Source organism: Osmerus mordax, chromosome 25 (genome assembly GCF_038355195.1).
Source record: "Osmerus mordax isolate fOsmMor3 chromosome 25, fOsmMor3.pri, whole genome shotgun sequence".
Lineage (NCBI taxonomy): Eukaryota > Metazoa > Chordata > Actinopteri > Osmeriformes > Osmeridae > Osmerus > Osmerus mordax.
Genome location: NC_090074.1, coordinates 3,267,700 through 3,293,421, shown reverse-complemented (window position 1 = coordinate 3,293,421; position 25,722 = coordinate 3,267,700). Strand labels below are relative to the sequence as shown.

Below are 25,722 nucleotides of genomic sequence, written 5' to 3'. Positions count from 1 at the left end.
GTGTGAAGGAAGAATGAGGAAAGAAAGATACGTTGGAATGGAGATCAACTTGTCTGTGGAACAGGGGTGACATGGGCAAAAAAAATAATCGAAATGCTCACATTGTAGGTGGCTTTGGCTGAGCGGTGAGGGAGTCGGACTAGTAACCCGAAGGTTGCCAGTTCAATTCCCGGTCATGCAAACTGACGTTGTGTCCTTGGGCAAGGCACTTCACCCTACTTGCCTCGGGGGGAATGTCCCTGTACTTACTGTAAGTCGCTCTGGATAAGAGCGTCTGCTAAATGACAAAATTGTAAATGCACATTCGTGCGATGAGTTTCTATTACTCATTTGAAGGGGACGTAAATGATAGCCTATAATGTCACTGTGTGGGAGTATTCACCTTGACGGAGTGGGCGCCTTGATTCTGGTTTGTGAGCTGGGCAGACTACTGCCTGGGCTGGGAAGGTCTTCCACGCAGAAGCACGAGGGGAGAGCAGGGGAATCTATCCAATAGCACCTCTTACTTTGTACAGTATGCATATAGTAAAATCAGTTACACTACGAAATTGCTACCAAATAAACGACAACTTATTTATAATATTGGGAATACACAGTTTTACAGATATATAGTTGCATTTTTTACTGTTTTGTGCGAAATCATTAATAACTAGTATAAAACCAGTCTGCACACCGCCAAGGTGAATTGGTTTAGTCTTGACTCTTGGTTGACAGTGTTGAGGGATGGGCATGGGCGGCATACCAAAATGAGTCTGACACAATAACGCAACAAAAAACACTATGGCTGTCCTTAATACAATACATTTAGCAACTTTGTTAATGGTTATTTCCGAAGGGAGCCATGTTTACAACAACAAAAACACACACACACAAAATAAAAAAAACAACAGTAACATGTGTTAAAAAATAATTTGGGAATAGATAAGGATGTGGTGGGTATTTATATGTCCATTATTTTAAGGCCAACAGTATAATACAAAACCCGAACTTGGATTTGTTTGATTACAGTAGCCTATAATGTCTATTTCAATTGCCAGTCATTCCGGGAGGAAGACTCAGTAATAAGTTATAACACACTATTGAAAATACAAACAGTCTGCTCGCACTCGCTCGGTACACATCCCCCTTCAGACAGAGAAAGAGAGAGAGACATAACCACGGGTAGAGAGGGGTGGTGGAGGCAACAAGGAAAAGCAATGCACACCATGCGTCGTACTGAAGCATTGTCGGAGTGCGGGTGAGTTTGTGGTCTAATTATACCGCCCTGGCTGTAAAGTAGCAGTGTCATAACTGCGTGATACTACTACTGACTGACAGCGCTAAGGTCTAGTCGAAGTCTCCTGCATGAACCAGCTCTGCCCGATTGCTACCCTCTCTCTTTCTCTCTCTCTCTCTCTCTCTCTCTCTCTCTCTCTCTCTCTCTCTCTCTCTCTCTCTCTCTCTCTCTCTCTCTCTCTCTCTCTCTCTCTCTCTCTCTCTCTCTCTCTCTCTCTGTCTCTCTCTCTATCTCTCTCTCTCTCTCTCTTTCGTTTTCTCTCTCGCACGCAAGCACATACGCGCATACATGCACACACTTTGAATAATCTGAAGTGCTCCATGCTTGGTCCAAACGCTTGCACACTGACACGCACTGCGCGTCGACCTGTTGCTATGGAGACGTCATCCCCGCTGTCATTGTCGGCCGTGATTGGACACTCACCAGGGCAGCGGCAACTTCTACAATTTTCGGAATCTGCAACAGCTGAGTTGACAGTGCAACAGCTGATTGGTGCGCTCATCGGAATGAACCATACATAAACTTGAAGACATTTGACAGTCCAATGTGAAGCTAGCCAGCGAGTTTACGCGGTCAAACTTCTTAAGGAATTTTCTACAAGTCCAAGTGCTCCGTATAACAAAAGGTTTGTGAAAAACATTTCCCAATGCTTAGCCTAGTTTTAGCCTGCTAGCTAACGTTTGCCGGACGAAATGACCACCTTACTGTTCTGAACCACTACTGTAGAGCTAACTATCCAGTTGTGTTAAATGAATACCTCTGTACAAATCATATGATTGACTATTTTAGATGGGTTTTAAGCTAAATGTTTCTTTTCTCAGAATTGGCAAGCAAGTTTGGGAGTGTTGACTGTGCCACTGTCACCTGGTAGTCATGGCAGCAATTACCCTGCGCTACCATACGGGGACTTGTTTTGTGTACTTATCAAGCTGTTTGTTTACTAAATAGGTTGTAGCTTGTTTGAAGATGAGCTTTAACACAGCCGGCGCGTTCGCTAGCCGCAGTAGCCAAGAAAATGTTGCTGCTGGCTCAAGCAGAATGGATCCAATCCGTATGCAGAGGGCAAAACAAAGAACGGTCCTTGGCCTCCTGAGTGAAAACGAACAGCACAGCCGTTTAGCCGGGGGTCAGCCCTCTAAACTCGGGTCCATCTCGGAGAACTCTCAGACGACGTTTCCGGGCTGTACCTCCAGCTCCAGCTTTGATGTCTTTGTGGATGACCCATGTGAGGTTGTCCTCCCTGCCTGTAGTGAAGTCGTGGTTTCACCTCAGTTGGTGGATGAGGATAGGGCAGCCTTGCAACATAAAGATTTCCGGCTTTTCCTTGACCTGAGCTCAGGTGAGATCCAATGGGAATTAGAAGTAGTGATACATGCATGATGCATGCCAGGCTGTCAATGAATGGATTTGTACCTCCCTCTTCTCAGGATCATGTATGGACACGTCAATGCAGTCACTACCTGATGAACCAATGACATCAGAGGATATGCTGTGCCTGTCTGAGTACGCAGAGGACATCCATCGACATTTGCGAGAGAGTGAAGTGTGTTACTGATCCAAATGGCTGCTTTAAAACCTGCCATCTAGATCTAATGGCATTCAGTTAAATGACTTCACTTAAACCCTGTCTAGGAAATTTGGTTGCAATGCCATCCCCCCCCTCATCTTGCAGCAGACATTTTGAACTGCAACTGTCCCTTAATATGTTTACAAGTCCCACCCCGGTTGTCATTTACAGATGAAATGCCAGCCCAAACATGGCTACATGCGAAAGCAGCCAGACATCACCAACTGCATGCGTATCATCCTGATGGACTGGCTGGTGGAAGTGTGTCTGGAGTACAAGCTGTGCAACGAGACCTTCTTCCTGGCCGTCAACTACGTCGACCGCTTCCTGTCATGCATGTCAGTGCTTCGGGGCAAACTGCAGTTGTTAGGCACCGCTGCCATAATGCTTGCAGCGTAAGTTTTGCTTTGATGCATTTTTGTCAGAGTTTTGCAAACGGCCCCCGCCATAACAATCGAATACCATCCATTGCCGTTTCTTCAGGAAGTACGAGGAGATCTACCCCCCAGAGGTGGACGAGTTTGTGTACATCACGGACGACACGTACACCAAGAAACAGCTGCTTCGCATGGAGCACCTCGTCCTGAAAGTGCTGGCGTTTGACATGACCGTCCCCACCACGCATCACTTCCTGCTCCAGTACATGACTGTGCAGTCTGTCTGCTCCAAGACGCAGAACCTCGCCCTGGTAGGTCCCAACCCGTCAGTCTGAACATGAGCGACGTTATCTACCACTGATCTGGGTTGGCACTCTTCCGTATTCTAAGGAACACTTGGTACTGTAGGAATGTCATCTACTCAGGTTTCTAGGTGTGTGTACCACTCAGGGTTGTATTGTGGTTTCATCCTCCAGTATGTGTCAGAGTTGAGTCTGCTGGAAGTGGATCCTTTCCTGCAGTACGTGCCCTCTATGGTGGCAGCTGCAGCTTACTGTCTGGCCAACTACACAGTAAACAGAACATTCTGGGTGAGCTGTCCTGATCGATCCCGTGGCTTCGTTCTGTAATGGTTTGAATACAACCGTCGTCGGTTGGGTAATTCAGTTGGACATTCGACCAATCAAAATGACTAATCCTGTGCTTTGCTTCCTTAGCCTGATGCCTTAGGTGCCTTCACTGGTTACACCCTGTCGGAGATTGCCCGTTGTCTGAAGGACCTGCACAAGCTTTACCTTGGTGCGGAGAGTCGCCCCCAACAGGCCATCAGAGAGAAGTACAAGAGCTCAAGGTGGGTTGAAGGGCACTGACTCGTCTTCATAGCTGTTCGTGCTATACTCCTGCTTCAGCTTATCTTGTATCCTTTTCACAGGTATGGAAACGTGTCAGCCATGACGCCTCCCCCTTCTCTACCTTTCCACTGAGGCAACTGGAACCTTCAATAGCCTGCAACACGACACAGCGCTTAACTGTTTTGTAGATATGTGATTTTGTAAAATTACTTTTTTTAAATTGAATTTTTTAAACCGTGTAAATAAGCCATTTTTATTATAGTTAGTTAGCTATCAAGGTAACAATAAAAATGATAAAGTAACTTGTTTCTTGTCAACTTTAAACCTGACTTCTTGAGGTGTTGTATTGTTAGTTCTAGTCTGAGGAGATCAGGATTTGCCCCAAGTCTGTAAAAGCCACTATTCAAACGGATTTTTTTTTTTTCAAATCTTTTACTGTACCTTGTGTGAAACCTCCCCAGAATCATGGACTTCAGTCTGCATCTTGTATGTTGCATCATGTGATTAAAATGACAAGTTACCATAGTTTTTTGCCTCTTAATGCTTTTCAAATACTTGTTCTAGAGCTGATTATTTTAATTTTTTTAATCAAGTGCCATGTTAACTCGACGTTCCCCTAAGGCACATGTTTAATTTGCCAAGTGGCTCGCATTTTGACTGACTGCCAGACTCGAGCGTTTTATTTCAAGGCTTCCCACCAGGACAAACGTCGAGGTCATTTATGGTTTTAGAGACATCTATTGGAAGAACTGTAGTATGACATGGGCTACTCTACTCGTGGGAGTGGATCCATAAACTTGAGTGGTTCTACAAGTTGTTTGATTTGGAACAAGACCGACAGGCTGTGTTTGGAGGACTCCGCGTCAGAATGTTAATGACAGGTCCGCGTTAGAAAGAAATTGCCATAGGCTTAAACTGATTTTTTTTCCATCGGGTTGTTCCCTTATGTTCTTTACCGGGACTTTCAAGTTGAGGATACTTTCTGACATTAAGGTGCGTTTCTTAACTTGTCAACAAACATTTGCTTTTTATTTCCGATCGTCCATCAACGAACACATGAACTATAGCAGTTGTGTCTCAGGTAAAACCTGATACGAGTTGAAAACAGATGCGTAGCTATGAGATTTGTCATGCGAGACACCATGTGCGTACACCTTTTAAATAGCCCATTTCTCCTATAGGTTCTGTTACTGATGGTGGATTATACACCAGCTTAATACAAGTGTATATTTTTGAACCCCTCTCACACTTTAATTCTCTTCAGACTAGTTCTCTTGTCCGTTCTCTGTAATTCCAGAGCATGGCGTTGGCTGAACCAGCGGAGCTGTTGGTGATAAAGGACCAGCACGACCGTGCGCTGGCGTGCTTAACCCAAGGGCTGGCTGCCGACGAGGCTGGGAGAAGACCTGAGGCCCTGGAGCTCTACCGGAGGGGCAGGCAGCACCTCACCCAGGGCCTGGAGGTGCCTACTGGGGGGGACAGGCACAACGGAGCCCCTTGGGACACAGCCAGACAGCTTCAGCTGAAGATGAGGCTGACTCTGAGGAACATCTCCACCAGACTCAACGACCTGGAGACTGCAGAGTCCACGCCCACAGAGGGGCCAAGTGAACCAGCGTTGGATCTTCCCAAGCAGAATCTCTATCCCACTCTGGGGCCCAACATTCAGCCTACCTCCAACCCCCTCCTCCACCTCTACCCTACCGTGCCCGTCACCTCCACCCAGACCCCGCACCCACCCACACCTTCTCCTCCTGCTGGGGCTTCAGGGACCACAGGCCCATCTCTGCCCAACTTCCCAGTGCCGGCCCTGGGAGCCCCAGGAGAGCAGCCCCCAGCCTATACACCCCAGCCCACGGATGGGCACCACAGGCTGGCCTACAGCCCTGTAGCAGGACCACCGAGGGGCCAGCCTCGGGGGTTAGCGGCCAGAGCGGGAGATGGAGATGAGCTGCTGTTTCTCCCTAGAGGGGTGCAGATGTTTTTCGTGAGTGCCGAAGGACAGGTCAGCGCCCCGTCTCACCCTGGGTATCTACGCATCATCACTTTCGGTGGCGGGAGCAACGACGCGTCCGGCAAAGCACCTTCAGCCTTTCTACACGTAAGCAACATCTGAGGATCATGTGACGTGTGTTTAGTGATAGGATATATCAGAGCAATGGAAAAATGGGTTGATGGGGCCTTAATTTGGGGTCATTATTTTCTCTTTTTCTGGAATGAGGGACACTGGATGTATAAGATGACCTCCTAAAACATTACTTTAAATCAGAACTGGTCAAATGTATTATAATTATTGTAATGACTAATTTATGGATTCAGACATACTGATCACACTACCGTCCTTAACGACAAGTCAACTCTAACAAGCTACATGATTTCTCTCCGTCTTATCATGTTTTGTTTCAGATATGATAGAGATGGATAGACAGATCATGATAGTTTAAAGATGAAGCTACGCAATGCGCTTATCTTAGCATCAGCGTTCAGTCTGTACTGAGTGAGAGCTGGGTGGAAGGCAGGAGGTCCAGAGAGACAACAGTGGCCTACACACAGCTTGAATCAGATGACCATGGGCCCTCGGAGAAATAATTACAAATAATTAAGCGGGGAATCTGGGCTGCACACAGATCAGCATTCTCCATTCTGGAGCTCCTGGTGGGCTAATCCGTCAAAGTTGAGACGTACAGTTTAAGAGGGCTAAGGATTGGAAATTGAAGCACAATTGGTATCTAGAGTCTACTAAATTAGTTAGTTGTGGTAGTTAATTGACTATACAATACAGTTGCAATGGAGCACACCCAAACATGGATTCCTGCTGTGCCTCTTAAAACCAGTCGGTCCACATTTTGGTTTGTTGCTCAACCACAGCTTGAAATTCTTTGCATGGCATAGGACAAAGGCCTCAGTAACTGATGACACTGCGGTTCCGTTGTGTCACGAGCCAGAGGCTCGATCTCTGGGTGGCCCTCGGAGAGGTCAGGCTGAAAACCTCTCTGGTGGCTGCTGCCTGGAACACAACATCACACACACACGCACACACTGGCTGACAGTTGAGGGTAATGTGTATTGTAGTGGGGGGGGGGGGGAGAGGAAAACCTGAAATACAAGTAAAGACATTGAGAATGTCTCATCAAAAGGGGGGGGGGGGGGGGGGTCAGAGGGTAGTGTTTTACAATTATCTTTGGTAATTATGTTAGGATCTGTCAGGATATTGTGTTCTGGTTTGACTCCCTGGCCCTAGATAGTTGTTATTGTGAGTGTGTGAGTTGCAATCTCCAGTCTCTTGGTGGAAACCGCTCAATCACTTACAGTGTGTGTCTATGCAGGTGTGTGACTGGCTCTACCCTCTAACCGTGGAGACCCCAGTGCTACTGGCCAACTCTGGCATCTTCATGTTCCCAGACACCATGGCTGGCCCTCAGGGGTCCTACGTGGGCATAGTGCTGTCCTCAGAGATGCCTGAGGCAGACAGAGACATGTTCCAGGACATTCTGGCCCAGCTCGCAGACCTCAGGATCCAGGTGGGTTTACTCTGAAGATGGTGGTGTTAGCGGACATTGGGGTTGATAGAGGAGACATGGGGGTCAAGAAGGGGTCTGTCGTGAAGAGTTTGGGTGTTCATCGCTGTTTTTTCAAAGGGGAAAGAGTCAGGGATACAAAGGTTTACATTATTTTGTAGATCACTTCCTAGATTGCTTTTGAAATTACTTGCTTCATTGCTTGTTACTCTTAATAATCAGATTGCTAAAGAGATTTCCTGTTAGATTATTGTGTTTTATATCATTCTATGTGGGAGTTGTCTTCTTGTTGGCTATTTTAGAAGTCTGTTTCCTTGTCAGACAAGAATGGAGTACATTCATTCTGTCACATTCACGCTATTCAACCAGGTGTTTTAAGTACTCAGATACTTGATGAGCGTCACACAAATTCAGGCCTGGGTTGAAAGTCTCTTGGCAGCCTTATCGGTGCATTCCTCCCAGGTAGAAAACCACAGCTTGAGGAAAGACTCACAGCATGATGCATGTTCTAATGAAGCCCCCCCCCCCCCCCCCCCCCCCCCCCATTTCCAGCTATGTTAAGATACAAAAAGTAATATGGACTGTGTCACCTCATCCTGTTTGATAGGCTCTGGAGGAGGGGTCAAGTTCAGAGGTCATGAACCTGAGTGAGAAAGTCCCCATTGGTCCGCCCGGGGAGAGGTCAGGAGTCCCCATGGCAACTGGGGGTGCGATGGGGGAGGAGGAGAAGCCAACTGTCCCTGAATGGAGCGAGAAGATGTCCCAAAGCATCCTGGAAGGTGTGTGAGAGAGAGAGAGAGAGAGTGTGTGTGTGTGTGTCTGTGAGTGAGACCGAAGGTTTGTGGGAAGGCAAAGGCACCAGATCCCACACAGTCTGTAGTCTTCTCTGACATATACAAATATACTTATTTATATGCATACACATACATCATATGTATGTACCTCATTTACAAAACATTCTCACCCCCCCCCACCCCCCCCCCCCCCCATAGGCACCTCTTGGCTGAGTAAAGGCTTTCAGAAAGGGGCTGAGGCCACTGGCAAGGCCATCCACAAGGGGGCGTCCAAGCTGCGCGAGCACATCACCCCAGAGAACACCCCTGCGGAGGTTAACCCCCGTGTCACCAGGGGCCTGCACGTGGCCAAACAGGCCACCGGGGGCGCTGTGCGCGTTAGCCAGTTCCTTGGTAAACATCGGGGGCTTGGGAGGTGGTTGTTATTTAAATAACTATGATTACTGGCATATCACTTTCTGTATCTCCCGTACGATGTGTTTTTGCTTGTGGCATTCATTCATGTGTGGGTGTGTTTGATAATATCCTTTTCTGAGTGTGTTTTTTGATAAGCTGTGTGTGTGTGTGTGTGCACTGGCAGTAAACGGAGTGTGCACGGTAGCCGGATGTGTGGGGGACAAGCTAGCCCCCTACGTGAAGAAACACGGCGCCAAGCTCATCCCAGAGTCCATGAAGAAGACCCAAGATGGACGCTCAAACCTGGATGGTGCCATGATTGTAGCGGCGAGCAGTATGCAGGGTGCGTTGCTAGCATAGCCTTATGTTTGGCTGCTAATGTACGATTAGACACGCCCCCTATGTCCTGAAGGACAGCTGAAATCTACTTTGGAACAGTTTCGGAAGTCAACCCTGTGTACTCCAGGTTGGTGAGATGCTCATCTACTTATTTGAATCTTATTTTTACCAGGTCTCTCGGCTATATGGACCGGTTTGGAAACTGGGGCGAAGACCGTGGGCAAAAGCGTGAGGTCTGAGACTGTCACGACGGTGAAGTATAAGTAAGTCCTCCTCTTCTTCCTCTCCTCATTTAGTCATTTAGCAGACGCTCTAGCAGACGCTCCTCCCCAACTACCCGGTCATCCACGGTTTTCTCCTTTTCCGAGGGCTACACTGTCAGTCCTTTTCTGTTTTTTCAAGTCTAGCGTTTGATTCCAGTCATCCTGGGTGTCAGTATATCTCTGTTTCAGCAGTACTGTGATGTGATTGGCTTATGGAACTACTGTATGTATCAGGATTGGATGCAGATATAGACAGTCACCCAGGCTGGACTTGTTTTAAGCTTTGGGAAAATCATATGACTTTACACCTCTCTTTCAGATACAGGGGGCTAGAGAATCTGTTAAACCCCAGCAATATATAACTGAAGGGGAGTTCAAAACAGACCCCTAGTTGCTGAACACTACTTCCTGCTTCTTCTCTGACTAACTCTGAGGTGATTTCAGAACAACACCAAGCCTTTTGACTTTGTGTTTATCGAGGTGATCGCACGGATGCAAAAGCAATATGGAGGAATTGGGCTACTCGAATAAAAAGCTACAGGGTTGGACTTATGACCAAAACAATTTGATTATACCTACTTTTTCATTCGTTGAGGCTGCATATGCAAATGATGAAGTGGCTTGGGTTTTGGGGACAGCTTCATGTCTGGTCTGTTGGGGTCTTCGCTGAGTCATCTGTGTTGTGGACAGCTAAATGCCTGTGTGGAATGAGTGGTGGTCCCGCTGGTTATTCTGTGAGGTGGTGACTCATCTAACTTGTTTAGAATAAAACTGACATGAATTCAAATACCTTACCTCTCTTGTTTTTCTTAACCGGTAACATTCTGCTGTGGTGAATAACAACAAATTAGCCACTGACCAATTGTCTTACCCTTAGCTCGTCCTATACTTGATATTCAGCACTTTCTAGTAGCCTACAGATATTGCAACTGGCTCCTCACATGTCCTTAGTAATAGCTTTCTTGTTGGCGTACTATATTTTCTAACCCGGGCCACTGTCATTGGTGGCGAAGGTATGGTGAAGATACGGGACAAGCCACAGACACGGCTGTTCAGTCTGTCGTCAACGTGGGCGTGACGGCCTTCAACATGGATAACCTGGGCATGAAGGGCATATTGAAGAGCACCGGGAAGACCACCGCCAAGGCTGTGGTCAAAGACCACAACCCGACAACCGAAGAACCGACAGAGAAGGGGTATGGGGAGAAAGGGAAGTAAGGGGTGTATGCAAAATGTTTTGCTGTGGTCACCTGTTCTGTTTTATTTTGCAAAATTAGCAGAAAGAGGGTTTTACTTTAAGGTGTTTTTTTATTATTATTATTATTAAATACTACATTTAGATATCTGATTGATTAACTGCTGACTTCTTGTATCTTAAAATGTATATATTTTGATATTGTATGTGATTCACAATGTATTTTATCCAAGTATTTCCCAGCCCTAATTATGTGCACTATTAACTTTTAAACCACTCAATGATATTAGTATTATTCATGCCATTTGTTCATATTGCAAAGATAACCCCAAACTCCATTTAAATACCATGAAGTAAATGTAGGATTAGGCTATGTGTACATTATTGAATACACATACTGATATTTCTGTTTATTGTCCCTTGGTTCAAATAAAAAGGGGAAACCGGTAGAGTATTCATTCCTAATGCGTCATTTAGACCCATGTGCAACGCATATCACATATCTTAACTATTGCTATCGGATAACTTAACAATAAAAAGCAATTGTCCCACATTTGTGTCGATTACGTGAGTAAAAGTAGTCCTAATGTATGTAAATTATACTGGGCCATTGTGTCGCGGTCACACCTCTTCCTACAGCAAATCGTATTTCATGGGATACCAGAGGAACAAACTTGTCATCTAATTAGTGCAACCAGAGCCCGTCTACGGAGAGTCTGTCCACTCCCTATTAATGCACCCCCTGCTAACTTTGACTAGGAAAGTGTTACATGCCTGAAACTTACTGTGCTTACTCATACTAGTGCCCTCAGTGTACAGTAAGAATCATTTGATGCTGGGATATACAGGACAGACAATAGAGGGGGGTACATTTCACGACAGGCTTGTTGTATTCCTTCTTGCCATGAAATGCACCCCCTGCTAACTTTGACTAGGAAAGTGTTACATGCCTGAAACTTACTGTGGTTACTCATACTAGTGCCCTCAGTGTACAGTAAGAATCATTTGATGCTGGGATATACAGAACAGACAATAGAGGGGGATGCATTTCACGACAGGCTTAATGCACCCCCTGCTAACCCTGACTAGGAAGGTGTCACTTGCCTGACACTTACTGTGGTTACTCATACTAGTGCCCTCAGTGTACAGTAAGAATCATTTGATGCTGGGGTATACAGAACAGCCAATAGAGGGGGGTGCATTTCACGACAGGCTTGTTGTATTCCTTCTTGCCATGAAATGCACCCCCTGCTAACTCTGACTAGGAAAGTGTCACTTGCCTGACACTATCTGTGGTTACTGATACTAGTGCCCTCAGTGTACGTTAAGAATCATTTGATGCTGGGGTATACAGAACAGCCAATAGAGGGGGGTGCATTTCACGACAGGCTTGTTGTTTTCCTTCTTGCAATGAAATGCACCCCCTGCTAACTCTGACTAGGAAAGTGTCACATGCCTGAAACTTACTGTGTTTACTCACACTAGTGACCTCAGTGTACAGTAAGAATCATTTGATGCTGGGGTATACAGAACAGCCAATAGAGGGGGATGCATTTCACGACAGGCTTGTTGTTTTCCTTCTTGCCATGAAATGCACCCCCTGCTAACTGACGTGTATAGCTAGTTGCAAGCGTGCACGAGTCTCGGAGCTAGGAAAAAGGCGAGCCACTGTTCTGCGCAAGACTGGACGAGCCGGAACTGGAACGATGGCGCGGTCCGTTTCGCGCTCTCGCTTGCCTCACTGCGCCACTGAGCACTTTTCATAGAAATGAATGGGGACGCCATCTTGGAAGAGAAAACAAGCTGTGTCTACTAAATATAAGTCTATGGTCTGAGCCTGACACGGAGCAGGCTAGTTCATTTTTTCTTTGTCACAACCTTTATTTATCTTATCTTTTTTTTTATTATTGCATAAAGGCAGAAATACAGTCAATTACAGAGTATACAAACAGACAAGAATGCAAGGGGGTACAGCACAGAACAAATCATACAAAGACCTTATAAAGAGTACAGACAGCTTTCTCATTAAAGGAATACAATATAGTTTGAATGTATAATTCTAATCCTTTGTAAAAGATAAAAAAAAGAGAGGTTTTCTATTAGGTAGTTGTATTTGGTAGTGTGGTAGTTGTGAATGTTGGTGTGGTAGTTGTGGCTTCAGGTATACTAGTAGTATTGGTTGGTGTGGTAGTAATAATAATAATAATAAGACTTTATTCATATAGCACATTTCTTACAAGAATTGCAGTTCAAGGTGCTTTACATAAAATCAATAAAAACAATAATACAAGTAATAAAAATAATTAAAGTAGTACTATTTGTTAGAGTGGTAGTTGTGCTTGTTGTTGTGGTAGTTGTCTTTGTTGGTGTGGTAGTTGTATTTGTTGGTGTGGTAGTTGTATTTGTTGGTGTGGTAGTTGTATTTGTTGGTGTGGTAGTTGTGGGTGTTGGTGTGGTAGTTGTGGGTGTTGGTGTGGTAGTTGTAGGTGTTGGTGTGGTAGTTGTAGGGGTCGGTGTGGTAGTTGTGGGTGTTGGTGTGGTAGTTGTGGGTGTTGGTGTGGTAGTTGTAGGTGTTGGTGTGGTAGTTGTAGGGGTCGGTGTGGTAGGTGTTGGTGTTGGTGTGGTCGTTGTAGGTGTTGGTGTGGTAGTTGTGGGTGTTAGTGTGGTAGTTGTAGGTGTTGGTGTGGTAGTTGTGGGTGTTGGTGTTGGTGTGGTCGTTGTAGGTGTTGTAGTTGTGGGTGTTTGTGTGGTAGTTGTAGGTGTTGGTGTGGTAGTTGTAGGTGTCGGTGTGGTAGTTGTGGGTGTTGGTGTGGTAGTTGTGGGTGTGGTAGTTGTATTTGTTGGTGTGGTAGTTGTGGGTGTTGGTGTGGTAGTTGTGGGTGTTGGTGTGGTAGTTGTAGGTGTTGGTGTGGTAGTTGTAGGGGTCGGTGTGGTAGTTGTGGGTGTTGGTGTGGTAGTTGTGGGTGTTGGTGTGGTAGTTGTAGGTGTTGGTGTGGTAGTTGTAGGGGTCGGTGTGGTAGGTGTTGGTGTTGGTGTGGTCGTTGTAGGTGTTGGTGTGGTAGTTGTGGGTGTTAGTGTGGTAGTTGTAGGTGTTGGTGTGGTAGTTGTGGGTGTTGGTGTTGGTGTGGTCGTTGTAGGTGTTGTAGTTGTGGGTGTTTGTGTGGTAGTTGTAGGTGTTGGTGTGGTAGTTGTAGGTGTTGGTGTGGTAGTTGTGGGTGCTGGTGTGGTAGTTGTGGGTGTTGGTGTGGTAGGTGTTGGTGTGGTAGTTGTAGGTGCTGGTGTGGTAGTTGTAGGTGTTGGTGTGGTAGTTGTGGGTGTTGGTGTGGTAGTTGTAGGTGTTGGTGTGGTAGTTGTGGGTGTTGGTGTGGTAGGTGTGGGTGTGGTAGTTGTGGGTGTTGGTGTGGTATATAGGTTTCCAACGGTGACAATCACACAACGCAGCTCAGAGTGATATTTGGGGCTGTAAAAAGAATATTTAATTAACAAATTTGTTAGATGGTAGATTTTTTCAAATTTGGTACTTAAAATGATAGATCACGGATTATAAAACAACTGAACTGATAGAGAACCATTTGATTTATCAAAATGGAGACTGACCCAGCAGCCTCCATTGCCTGGGAGACGAAGCAGATAGGATGGTCCTGTCTGTCGTCATCTGCTGGTGTCCATCTTATCCTGAACTGTCCAAGTGCAGTCGTGGTCTTTGTAAAATTGCGCGGACCACTGACCAGAAGCTCAGAAACACTTAAAAAAACACAACACATTCCCATAAGTATTCTTCTACACTTCAGATATGTAGGATAATTCCTAGATAGGCAGACTGTTAGATGTTAATTACATGCTGCTCCTAGTGGTGAATACATGAGTTACAGTGTATTTTCCTCACCTAAAAACATTGGCCTCTGCCCTGACTGAGATCTCCAGTGTGTTGTTGACAGCGACGTAGAAGTGGGTTCCGTAGGCCGGCGTCGGGGACAGGAACCTGGGGAGATATTCCCCCTCTGCACAGGAGGGCACTGCAGCCCCAACTGGAGGACAAGGCAGCCATGAATACTGAGATATACTTTTGTCTCACATGCTACATAGTTGTATACGTTGATAAATGGAACAACCCATCCACACACTCGACGGTTGGACACTTTGCTAATTACGACCCCCCCACACACACTCCCCCCACCTTACCTGTTATAGACAAACATGTAGCCTACACACTGTAGATAATATCTACCTGTGACTGCAAACTGTACGGGCAACTTGCTGAGAGGGCTGGAGGAATTCCGGTTGGACAGCGAGCCATCCTTGTAGGTCAGGGTTATAGACGCAGTGGGGAAGTCCTCCATCATAAGCTGCACCGCGTACGTGTTTGGAACACTGGAAGTGTTCCAGTAAGATAGCGTGCATGGTGACTGAAGGGTACAAACAATAACATTGATTAACATTTAGATTAAATGTGAAACAGGCTGTTTCATATGGGAGATATACACTTGAAATATGATAATTATTCAACTGTCTGGGTGTGTGCTCCTTGGGTCCTCACTTTCAGTGTAAAAATGCTTGGTACGGGTAGTGAACAATCAGCACACTCCTGGTTCTGAAGCATAGCAAATCTGCACTGAACCAGGTCTCCATCTGGATCATGGGCCAAAAGCTGAAAATCCCTGGGACAATTTACTGGAACTCTTGAGGGTAGAGAGAGAGAGAGAGTTAGAGAGAGTGAGAGAGAGAGAGAGAGAGAGAGAGAGAGAGAGACAGAGAGAGAGAGAGAGAGAGAGAGAGAGAGAGAGAGAGAGAGAGAGAGAACGAAATGGAGAGAGAGAGAGAATTATGTTTTAAGTAAACCCTCTTATTTAGTTCACTGGCTCACACAGATTAATAAAAATTATGATTGCAACTTACAGCAGAAGAGGTATGACTGTGGTCTGTGGGGATCTGTTGGCTGTCCCTGTGTCAGACCTCACTCCCAGATCCACCGTAGTTGTTAGTCTCGATGATATACTCCCATTATAGGTGGGGATCCAGTTACCACCAGCCAGTCTATAAAGGAGATCGTAAAGTATGTTACAGTTGCAAAGGCATGGGACTTTACTGAGCAAATACTATGAACATTTACAAACATAAATGCAGTTCTGTAAAGTATTGTTTCCCAGTTTCATTCAACACTTACTCAAGTATAAAAGGTAGGTTGGTGTCAACATTTCTAATCATGACTTCTTCCCACTGGCACCATTCTCCACTGCTACTGTCCAGGTTATACAGAGCATTGCTGCTAATATTGCCACAATTTCCACTCTGACATGTCCAGCTGTTAGCCCAGGCTGAATTGGGACACTCTGGGTTAATGGCCAGCTTGAAGTGAATGTCCACCTACAATCATTAAGGAGATGTAAAGTCTAACCCACAATTCTATACTGTAGTTTCTAAGATGATCGAACTCATGAAAAGTGAAACACACTTACAGTAAAATCCTAACATTCCAGTTTGGCTTTCAATCAATTAGAGGGCGATAGATAATAGGGGTGGGAATCTTTTGGTACATCAAGATTCGATTAAAGTCGATTTGGGGTCACGATTCGAGGTAGATTCGAATTTTTTTTAAATCATAAAAAAAAAAAAGAAATAACGATTTTTAAAATTTGTGAATCGATATGAATCGCTAGAAGACTGAATTGCGATTCAAATGTGAATCGATTTTTTCCACCACCCCTAATAGAAAACATACTGAAAAAGTTGAGTACAGTGTAACTATCCAGCACAGATGAATCATTTTTATTACAAATACGACATACTTTCACAACAGTAGCAGGCTCAAAGCTAATAATGGGCTTGATTTGTAATCTTACATCTATTCATCAAATAGGCAGTGAAATCCCAGACTGTGCGTGAAATAAATGCCAACCAGTTACCAGTATCTTCCATTCAAAAACATTAGTCTTTATCTTTGCTACTTTGCAGCAGGCAGATATCCACACTCCCCTGTCAGAACTCAGAACTCTGTTTATACTTTGTGGTCTTACTGTGTAGGATCCGTCTGCGTTGACTCCTTTGGGGTTAAAGGTCATGGTCCCTCCGTTGAAGTTGGAGGCTGAGGATCCAGAGAGCAGCAGTAACAGAGGCAGCAGGATGGTAGAGCCAGACATGGTGCCTACTGTATGTGAGCACCTCGGACTGCAGCATCTGCTTTTAAACAAAAACGTTTCAGGGAAATACTGAATATGTGATGGGAGAATGAGGAAGGAAAGACACGTTGGAATGGAGATCAACTTGTCTGTGGAACAGGGGGCGACATGGGCAATAAATAATAATTGGAATGGTGACATTCCTGCGATCAGTTTCTATTGCTCATTTGAAAGGCACGTAAATGATTGAGGTGGCTCGGGCATCTGATGAGGATGCCTCCTGGACGCCTCCCTGGTGAGGTGTTCTGGGCACGTCCCACTGGGAAAAGGCCCCGGGGAAGACCCAGGACACGTTGGAGGGACTACGTCTCTCGGCTGGCCTGGGGGTCCCCCAAGAAGAGCTGGTGGAAGTGGCCGGGGAGAGGGAAGTCTGGGCCTCCCTGCTTAGGTTGCTGCCCCCGCGACCCGACCCCCGGAAAAGCGGCAGATGATGGATGGATGGATGGGTATATGATAGCCTATAATGTCACTGTGTGGGAGTATAGTTTTACAGATACATAGTTGCATTTTTTACTGTTTTGTGCGAAATCATTAAGAACTAATATAAAACCAGTCTGTGGCACACCACCAAAGTGAATTGGTTTAGTCTTGACCCTAGGATGACGGTGTTGGGGGATGGGCATGGGCGGCATATACTGTATGTGTGGTGGCCTGGTGAAAATTTGACTTTCTGGGTGGTATACATCTTTGGAAACTACAAACTCCCCTGAATACAAATCTGTTTAAATCACTCAGATATCTTTATCACAACTGAAGTTACATCATTTTAAAGTTGACCTGTGTCAAAAAGTGATGTCAGAAAACTGCATTCAAAGATTCCACTCTGTTTCATTCTAATTCTGTGGCGAATATGGAAAGGAAATCCTTTTGTTCATAATCATGTTGTGATTGTAAATGTCAGTTTAACTTCTAGGCTACATTAATAACTTCTCAGCAAGTTATTTATAAGTTTAACAGCCTGACTTCATTGATCAGTTCTTTGGGGCTGCTGCAGCACTCAAAAGAGCAGGCAAACTGAGCATTTGATTTGACATGGTTTGAAAATCTTGCTTGCAAACATGTCCAAAAACCGTTGAAATTAAAAACATTTTTCATAAGTAATCATATACGTTTTGTACATGACAATGAAGTTTAGGGTGTTAACTGTACTAAACATCAAAAACAGAAAATTGATTTTCGATCTTTTTTGGCTTATAGCCAACAATGAACGGCCGCAACATCCGACGGGTTCTTGCAGACCGCCACACATATCAAAATGAGTCTGACGTAATGTTTATATCACTCAAAAAAACTATTGCTTGCAGTAAGCGAGCACGCATTGCCGTTGGAAGTCCATATCTAAGCTCACACAAAACCTAGACTAGCTCCTAGGTTTTTTCTTTTTTGGGGGGACCCACACAAGCTAGGGCTGCCACTAAGTGTTAAGGCTGTCCTCGATTCTAAGTATTAAAACTGGGGGTGCAAAAGAAAAACATGCTATAAATTAATACTAGATCTTAAAATGTAAAATTAATCATTAGAGTACAACAAACCATGATAGAACATACGACTCTGACATCACTTTAAAAAGTTCTAAAAACATTTTATTGTTTTTTTACATTAATTTGAAAATTTTAATGTTTTCATCCCAACAGTGCATTTGCACCCCCTGCACCCACGGTAAAATCGCCTATGGCTGTCCTTATACATACATTTCGCAACTTTGTTAATGGTTATACCCAAAGGGAGCCATGTTTACAACAACAAAAACACACACACCCACACACAAAAACAAAAAAACAACAGTAACAGGTGTTAAAAATGATTTTGGAATAGATGTGGTGGGTATTTACATGTCCATTCTTTAAGGCTTACAGTATATTACAAAACCTGAACTTCAACACTGGATTTGTTTGATTACAGTATAATGCTTATTTCAATTGCCAGTCATTCCAGGAGGAAGACTCAGTAATAAGTCATAACACACTATTGAAAATACAAACAGTCTGATCTCTGGGTGGCCCTCGGAGAGGTCGGACTGAATACATCTCTGGTGGCTGCTGCCTGGAACACAACATCACACACACACGCACACACTGGCTGACAGTTGAGGGTAACGCGTATTGTAGCGCTGGGGAGGAAGAACAACTTGAAATACAAGCACCGACATTGAGAATGTCTCATCAAAAGGGGGAGGGGGTGGGGTTGGATGGTCGTGTTTTAAAATTATCTTTGAAATTGGTAATTGTGTCAGGATATTGTGTTCTGTTTTGACCCCCTGGCGCTAGATAGTTGTTATTTGTGTGAGTTGCAAGCTCCATTCTCTTGGTGGAAACGGCTCAATAACTTACAGTGTGTGTCTCTTTGTGTATACGCAGGTGTGTGGCTGGTGATGGGAGAATGAGGAAAGAAAGACACGTTGGCATGGAGATCAACTTGTCCGTGGAACAGGGAGTTTCATTATAATAATTGGAATGTTGACGTTCGTGCGATCAGTTTGTATTGCTCATTTGAAGGGCACGTAAATGATAGCCTATAGTGTCACAGTATGGGACTATTCACCTTGATGGAGTGGGCGCCTTGATTCTGGTTTGTGAGCTGGGCAGACTACTGCCTGGGCTGGGAAGGTCTTCCACGCAGAAGCACGAGGGGAGAGCAGGGGAATCTATCCAATAGCACCTCTTACTTTGTACAGTATGCTTATAGTAAAATCAGTCACACTACGAAATTCTACCAAATAAACCACAACTTATTTATAATACTGGGAATACATAGTTTTACCGATATATAGTAGCATTTTTTCCTGTTTTGTGCAAAATCATTAAGAACTAATATAGGGGGGGGGGGGGGGGGGGGGGGCAGGGGGGCACACAAGCTAGGGCCGCCACTGAGGTTAAGGCAGTCCTCATAGGCGAATCTAGGTATTAAAACTGGGGGTGCAAAGAAAAAACAAGAAGTTATAACACACTATTGAAAATACAAACAGTCTGATCTCTGGGTGGCCCTCTGAGATGTCAGGCTGAATACCTCTATATTTTAGATTGCTTTTGAAATTACTTCCTAGATTGCTTGTTACTCTTAATAATCAGATTGCTAAAGAGATTTCCAGTTAGATTATCGTGTTTGATATCATTCTGTGTGGGAGTTGTCTTCTTGTTGTCGTAGCTATTTTAGAAGTCTGTTTCCTTATCAGACAGAGTACATTCAGTCTGTCACATTCACACTATTCAACCAGGTGTTTTACGTACTCAGATACTTGATGAGCGTCACACAAATTCAGGCCTGGGTGGAAAGTCCCTTGGCAGCCTTATCGGTGCATTCCTCACAGGTAGAAAACCACAGCTTGAGGAAAGATTCACAGCCTGATGGATGTTCTAATGACTGTTCTGACAGTTCTGACTTGTGGCATCTTTCCAGCCATGTTGAGATACAACAAGATACAAAAACAAACACTAATATGGGACCGTGTCACCTCGTCCTGTTTGCCTCTCTAATTCTATTCACCTGTGCTACCTCTCCCCCTCCCCCTCCACTACAGGTGCTCGCTACTGTTCTGGTTGTTTCCTTGTGTTTTTAACCTCTCTCTCTCTTCTTGTTCTGGTTGTTTCCTTGTGTAGCGGGGTTTGCTCGTTTAAGATTAGCAATACTTAATTTATAATAAAGTATGTAGTTCTTGGGGGCACCACCTCTTATTTGTTAAAGGGACAGAGGAAACCTTATTGAGTAGTATTGAATAATAGCCTTCGTAATAATCAGAGTTCCGGGCGCTCAGTGAATTTGCAGGTTGAGAGGAATAGTTTAGAAATGACGCGTTCACTTCAGTTTAATTCCTACGAACAAGCAGGGTGTGATTGTTCATCTTGGGTTTTTATAATCCAAGAAATGCGGGGTATCCCTTTTTGAGGGTGAGCTTTTCATTGGTCAGTTTACCTGACTGGGCGTTGTCCTGAGATAAGATAGGTGTGAAGTGGTCGGTAGATTGAAGTCAATATTTCAAATGTCCATGGAATGCTTAAACTTCAAAATATAACAATACAACGTTCAGAAATAATTTTGTTAGTATGGTACAATCATTTTGATATCAAGATTGACTGACTTATCATAACAGGAAAGGAAGTTTCATTAAAACATCAAATTACATCAACACAGCATTTAAAGGTAAAGCATAAATTGTCACACAAATTCCAATAGTTATTCTAGTGTCCACAAGCAGTATTGTCTTTGAGAGATGTTTGTAAATCCATGAAATGTCTGTATTGGGATAAATCCTTTATAATTCAGAGTTTCTGGAGTAAGGGAGGTTGAGAAAGGTCGGCCGTTGGCTGGCTCTTCCCCCCCTTGGAGAGGGGAACACCAGGTATGGCATCAGCCCCTTTGAGGCTTATCCAGAAGATAGTAGCATTGTATGAGACGTCATATAATGCAATGAGTCGTCCTGGTGATCAGTACTGTGTATTACTGAGTGGATCAGAAATGGTTGTGTTGGCGGTTTGACTCTGCTACACTTGTATATTTAACCTCTCTCTCTCTCTCTCTCCCTGTTCTGGTTGCCAGTACGTCTTGTGTTTCCTGAGTCGTCCCAGACGGTTTATTGTTCTTCTCAGTGTTCCCGGAATCTGTATCTAGATTACCCGTGTACCAAACCCTGCCTGTCGGGTACCTGATTCAGCCTGGCAATATTGGATTAATAAAATACTGTTACCTATTATACCTGCCTCTGGTGTCTGCGTTTACATTTAGTCATTTAGCAGACGCTCTTATCCAGAGCGACTTACAGTAAGTACAGGGACATTCCCCCGAGGCAAGTAGGGTGAAGTGCCTTGCCCAAGGACACAACGTCAGTTGGCATGACCGGGAATCGACCTGGCAACCTTCGGATTACTAGCCCGACTCCCTCACCGCTCAGCCACCTGACTCCCTACCTGCATTTGGGTCTTGGCCTGAGACGCGAAAGGGTGGGACTATTCACCTTGACAGAGAGAGCAGCAGTAACAAAGGCAGTAGGATGGTAGGGCCAGACATGGTGCCTACTGTATGTGAGTACCTCTGACTACAGCCTCTTCTGTTTGTTTTTGGAGGGACCACAACCCGACAACCGAAGAACCGACAGAGCAGAGAAGCGGGAGAAGGGGTATGGGGAGAAAGGGAAGTAAGGGGTGGAGGCTACATTTCCTGTGGTCACGTGTTCTGTTTTCTTTTGCAAAATTAGCAGAAAGAGGGTTTTACTTTAAGGTGTTTTTTATTATTATTATTATTAAATACTATATTTAGATATCTTATTGATTAACTCCCGACTTGTTGTATCTTAAAATGTATATCTTTTGATATTGTATGAGATTCACAGTGTATTTTATCTAAGTATTTCCCAGCTCTAATTATTTGCACTATTACAATCTATTTATTCATGCCATTTGTTCATATTGCAAAGATAATCCCAAACTCCATTTAAATGAAGGATTAGGCTGTGTAGGCTACATTACTGAATACAAATATTGATATTTCTGTTTATTGTCCCTTGGTTAAAATAAAAAGGTGAAACCGGTAGTGTATTAATTCATAATGAGTCATTTAGACCCGTGTGCAACGCACACACATATCTCAACTTTTGCTATCGGATAACTTTACAATAAAAAACATATGTCCCACATTTATGTCGATTGTGTGAGTAAAAGTAGTCCTAATGTATGTACATTTTAATGGGCCATTGCCTTGCGGTCACGCCTCTTCCTACAGCAAGTCGGATACGGCGGTTTCCATGGGATACCAGAGGTACAAACTTTTCATGTAATTAGTGCAATTTAGTGGCCTAAGATGGGAGAGACAGACTTGAGCAAATATGATCTAGCTCGCTTGCAGGCCGAACTGGAACAGGAGAGAGAAATGAAGTAAGTACACTTGGCCGCACGATTGAACAAAAGTAGGGAAGTTGAAGCAAGGTCACGCGTGTTTAGAGTCTGTGCCTCTGCTTTTAGGGAAATGCTGGAGGACTCCATATCCGATTTGAGGAGCACTTTATCTGAACTGCAAGACAGACTTCGCAGTGTCGATGGGGAAGGTGAGTGTCCGGCATAGCCTGTATCATACTGTGAACAGTGCTCTCAAGTTTGATCAAAAGTGTGGTGTGAGATTAACATTAGCTATCAACGTTTGGGTACATAACGTTCAGGTCGACTGGGGGCGTCTTTCTGATGGCTGGTTTTGACGTCTGTATTAACACGAGACAAGTATCAACTCGTCTATTAATTGTATATAGCGGGACAAGTTATCCCTTTTTTCTCACTCAGCTTGAGAAAAACAAGTTGTTGCGTGAGAAATGGTTGAAATGCGTGAGACTTGAGAGCCCTTCTTGGAAGTACCGCAGTAGGCTGTAGTCAAACGTTGAGAGGTAGCGTAAATTATTATATTGTCGGAAAGGTCAACAGTAGTAAGATGACACCTTTTGAAGAGGGACACAACTATGCATATCTTTACTTGATTTGCATCTCCCTTTGGCCCCGGTATAGCCCAGTATTTCTGTTTAGGCCTTCTATAACAATATAGCTGATCCTGGGTTCCCCAGGTAACGAGTGGAAAACTCGGTATGAGACCCAGGTGGACCTGAATGGACAGCTGAAGAGGCAGACCACTCTCCTTCACGAGAGACTGGAGGATTTACGAGGAAACCCCGTAGGTAAAAGTATTTTAATTCGCACAATTTGCCTCATCAACACAGTCACAGTTCTAGCTTCCAGCACACTCCTATTACAAGTTCAATTTCGGGTAATTTTGCGTTTACTATTCTTAACGTTTTTTTGTACAGATCGATTGGCCTCAATAAGATCCTATGATGACATGCCAATGGTGAGTGTACTTATGGTACAGTAAAAGGTGTGTGTGTGAGTGTGTGTGAGTGTGTGAAAGACATATCTAGACTTGGAGCCAGAGGGAGCCAGAGAGACTCATAGAGAGTAGAGGAGAGAGTAAAAAGAGATGTGGAGAGAGAGCGAGAGAGAGAGAGAGAGAGAGAGAGGAGACAGGGAGAACAAGAGAGACAAAAAGAGTAGACAGAGAGACAGACAGACAGACATACGGAGAGGGTGTAGCAGACAGAGAGAAAGACAGTCGAGAGGGAAACACAGAGAAATACAGAAAGAGAGAGAGACACAAGAGGGAGATGGAGGAAGACAAGCAGAGAGGGAGAGAGAAACAGGCGGAGATAGAAAGAAAGAGAGAAGTGCGTGAGAATCGTGAGGGAGATGCGTGCTACCGATGCCATCTGCAACTTGAGCTTCTCCTGCTGATGCAAGCAGAATAAAGCAGGCTTTAACCAGGGCACTGTAATCACTGGATTACTGAAACCATAGGAAAGTAATACACACCAATTACACACTCTCGAGGGTTATGTGTGTGTCTGGTTTAATGGATGTGTGTGCCTGTCTGTGTGAGTATGAAGTGGCAGCTGCTCATTAGTTTCCAGTACCAAAGGACTGTGAACCTGATCTCCCAAGAAAGAGAGAGCAAGAGGATTGAGAGAGAGAGATAGAAAAAGGAGGGAAAGAGAACGACAGTTGCGGAGAGGGATGGAGCAGATTGTGTCTGTGAGACTGACAGAGAGCAGTGTGAGGTTGACGGCATCTTCTAGAATTCGTGCGCGCCTTTTTTGACCTGTGGTCATTCCTGCTGGTGAAGGGCGATGCAGGTCAACTCCGCCAAGGGCCACAATGACTGTTCTGTGCTCTGTACAAACCTCCAGACAAATTGGCCTCATTCCTGAGAGAGCACGCTCCAGGAATGACTCAGTGATTACCAGTTCCCGCTTTCAATGCCACAACCTAACACCCTTGTTACTTCAGTAAGGCTTACATGGTGTGCTATTAGACGTGGCTGTTGTACAGTATCAAGGTCATCTAGTTTGATTGTTTGTTTGATATTGACATTAGAAAGGTATAGCTCAGTGGTGGAGGGTTTGAATGCAGGTTCTAACCTCTCCCTGTACGTCGTTTTGGATTGTAGCATCTGCTAAATGAACATAAGACATACAGCACTTTCCTTTACACATGAGGTAGTGTGTCCTTCGTCATTCATAGAAGCCCTCCACCTGGTTCACACTGCCTTCTTACCATTAAGGACTCCATGCAGGGGATGCCTCAACACTTTGGTTCTCTTTCCCAGGATGCACTGAGGCAGAGACTGAAGCTACTGACCAATGAGAAGGCCGGCCTGCAGAGTCAGCTGACAGACTGCCGTCAGAGGATCGAACAGGAAGGGAAGGTTAGCGTGAAATGTTGTGGGATGAGTTTGTGTGGGTTATGTCACGTACCGAACTGGTTGGAAAGGCCAGTGACACCTGTGGTCAATTTGGTAACACCTGTCACCCTCCACCTTGTTTGTCTGCCATCAGTCCCTCGCCCAAACCCTTGCTGTCTGTCTGTAATACTCAAATTACATTTGTCATATTTAGACAACCATATTTCACTAGTCAGCACCTCTCCGTACAAATCATAAATTCTTAATTCGAGTATTTAGGGATTCGTTTGACTATTTTCGATCGTTTGAAAATGTGGTGTTACAGTGTTTGTCTGATTGCGTTTGACCCACTTCTGTTCCATGCCCGGGCCCTTTGTTAACTGTTCTGTTCAGCGTGATACATTAGACCAAATACGGCTAATATCTCACAGCATTAGACGCCATAATCCCACTTCTAATCCCACATTCATTAATGCCGAGGACCTTCCGAAAGACCTCCTTGTAGACACACAGAGAAATACTCTCAAACACACACTCATACGACACTCACGGAAACACAGGTATGATTGATGCAATAAAATTGTTATGCTCAGTTTAGTTTTCTGGGAGATGAACAGATTGTGGGGATGTAAATAGAGCCGCAGGATCTGAAAAGTGAAGTACCCTTTCCATTCAAATTGTCAGTGTCCTTCTCTCCTAAACAACAGGCATTTCATAAAACCAACGACGAGAGGCGTGCGTATCTGTCAGAAATCGCTAAGGTAA

General features: G+C 44.6%; 3 protein-coding genes across 8 annotated transcripts in view; all 3 read left to right on the top strand.

Moving 5' to 3' along the window:
• Nucleotides 1-1,515: 1,515 nt before the first annotated feature.
• ccna1 (cyclin A1) lies at nt 1,516-4,596 on the top strand. Of its 2 annotated transcripts, none has more exons than XM_067228947.1 (8): nt 1,516-1,901; nt 2,225-2,615; nt 2,704-2,819; nt 3,015-3,181; nt 3,327-3,531; nt 3,697-3,810; nt 3,937-4,070; nt 4,152-4,596. In XM_067228947.1, the coding sequence occupies exons 2-8, from the start codon at nt 2,243-2,245 to the stop codon at nt 4,201-4,203; spliced, it is 1,161 nt and encodes a 386-aa protein (XP_067085048.1). In that variant the 5' UTR covers nt 1,516-1,901; nt 2,225-2,242; the 3' UTR covers nt 4,204-4,596. The 2 variants fall into 2 exon arrangements, with proteins under 2 accessions (XP_067085048.1, XP_067085047.1); XM_067228946.1 differs by having other exon boundaries at nt 3,015-3,238.
• A 427-nt stretch (nt 4,597-5,023) lies between these two features.
• On the top strand, nt 5,024-11,122 carry sparta (spartin a). Of its 5 annotated transcripts, XM_067229052.1 has the most exons (9): nt 5,024-5,064; nt 5,369-5,964; nt 5,998-6,172; nt 7,398-7,592; nt 8,197-8,368; nt 8,582-8,776; nt 8,964-9,122; nt 9,291-9,381; nt 10,395-11,122. In XM_067229052.1, the coding sequence occupies exons 2-9, from the start codon at nt 5,372-5,374 to the stop codon at nt 10,597-10,599; spliced, it is 1,785 nt and encodes a 594-aa protein (XP_067085153.1). In that variant the 5' UTR covers nt 5,024-5,064; nt 5,369-5,371; the 3' UTR covers nt 10,600-11,122. The 5 variants fall into 5 exon arrangements, with proteins under 5 accessions (XP_067085153.1, XP_067085150.1, XP_067085154.1 ...); XM_067229049.1 differs by having other exon boundaries at nt 5,369-6,172; XM_067229053.1 differs by lacking the exon at nt 10,395-11,122 and adding an exon at nt 9,701-10,168 and having other exon boundaries at nt 5,369-6,172.
• Nucleotides 11,123-22,509: 11,387 nt separating this feature from the next.
• The window catches only part of ccdc169 (coiled-coil domain containing 169), a 6,966-nt gene continuing 3,753 nt past the window's right edge, over nt 22,510-25,722 (top strand). The window contains exons 1-6 of the mRNA XM_067228600.1: nt 22,510-22,616; nt 22,704-22,786; nt 23,291-23,401; nt 23,531-23,571; nt 24,883-24,981; nt 25,665-25,718. Coding sequence (XP_067084701.1) covers nt 22,543-22,616; nt 22,704-22,786; nt 23,291-23,401; nt 23,531-23,571; nt 24,883-24,981; nt 25,665-25,718 — 462 coding nt within the window. The 5' untranslated portion in view covers nt 22,510-22,542. The remainder of the gene's footprint in view (nt 22,617-22,703; nt 22,787-23,290; nt 23,402-23,530; nt 23,572-24,882; nt 24,982-25,664; nt 25,719-25,722) is intronic.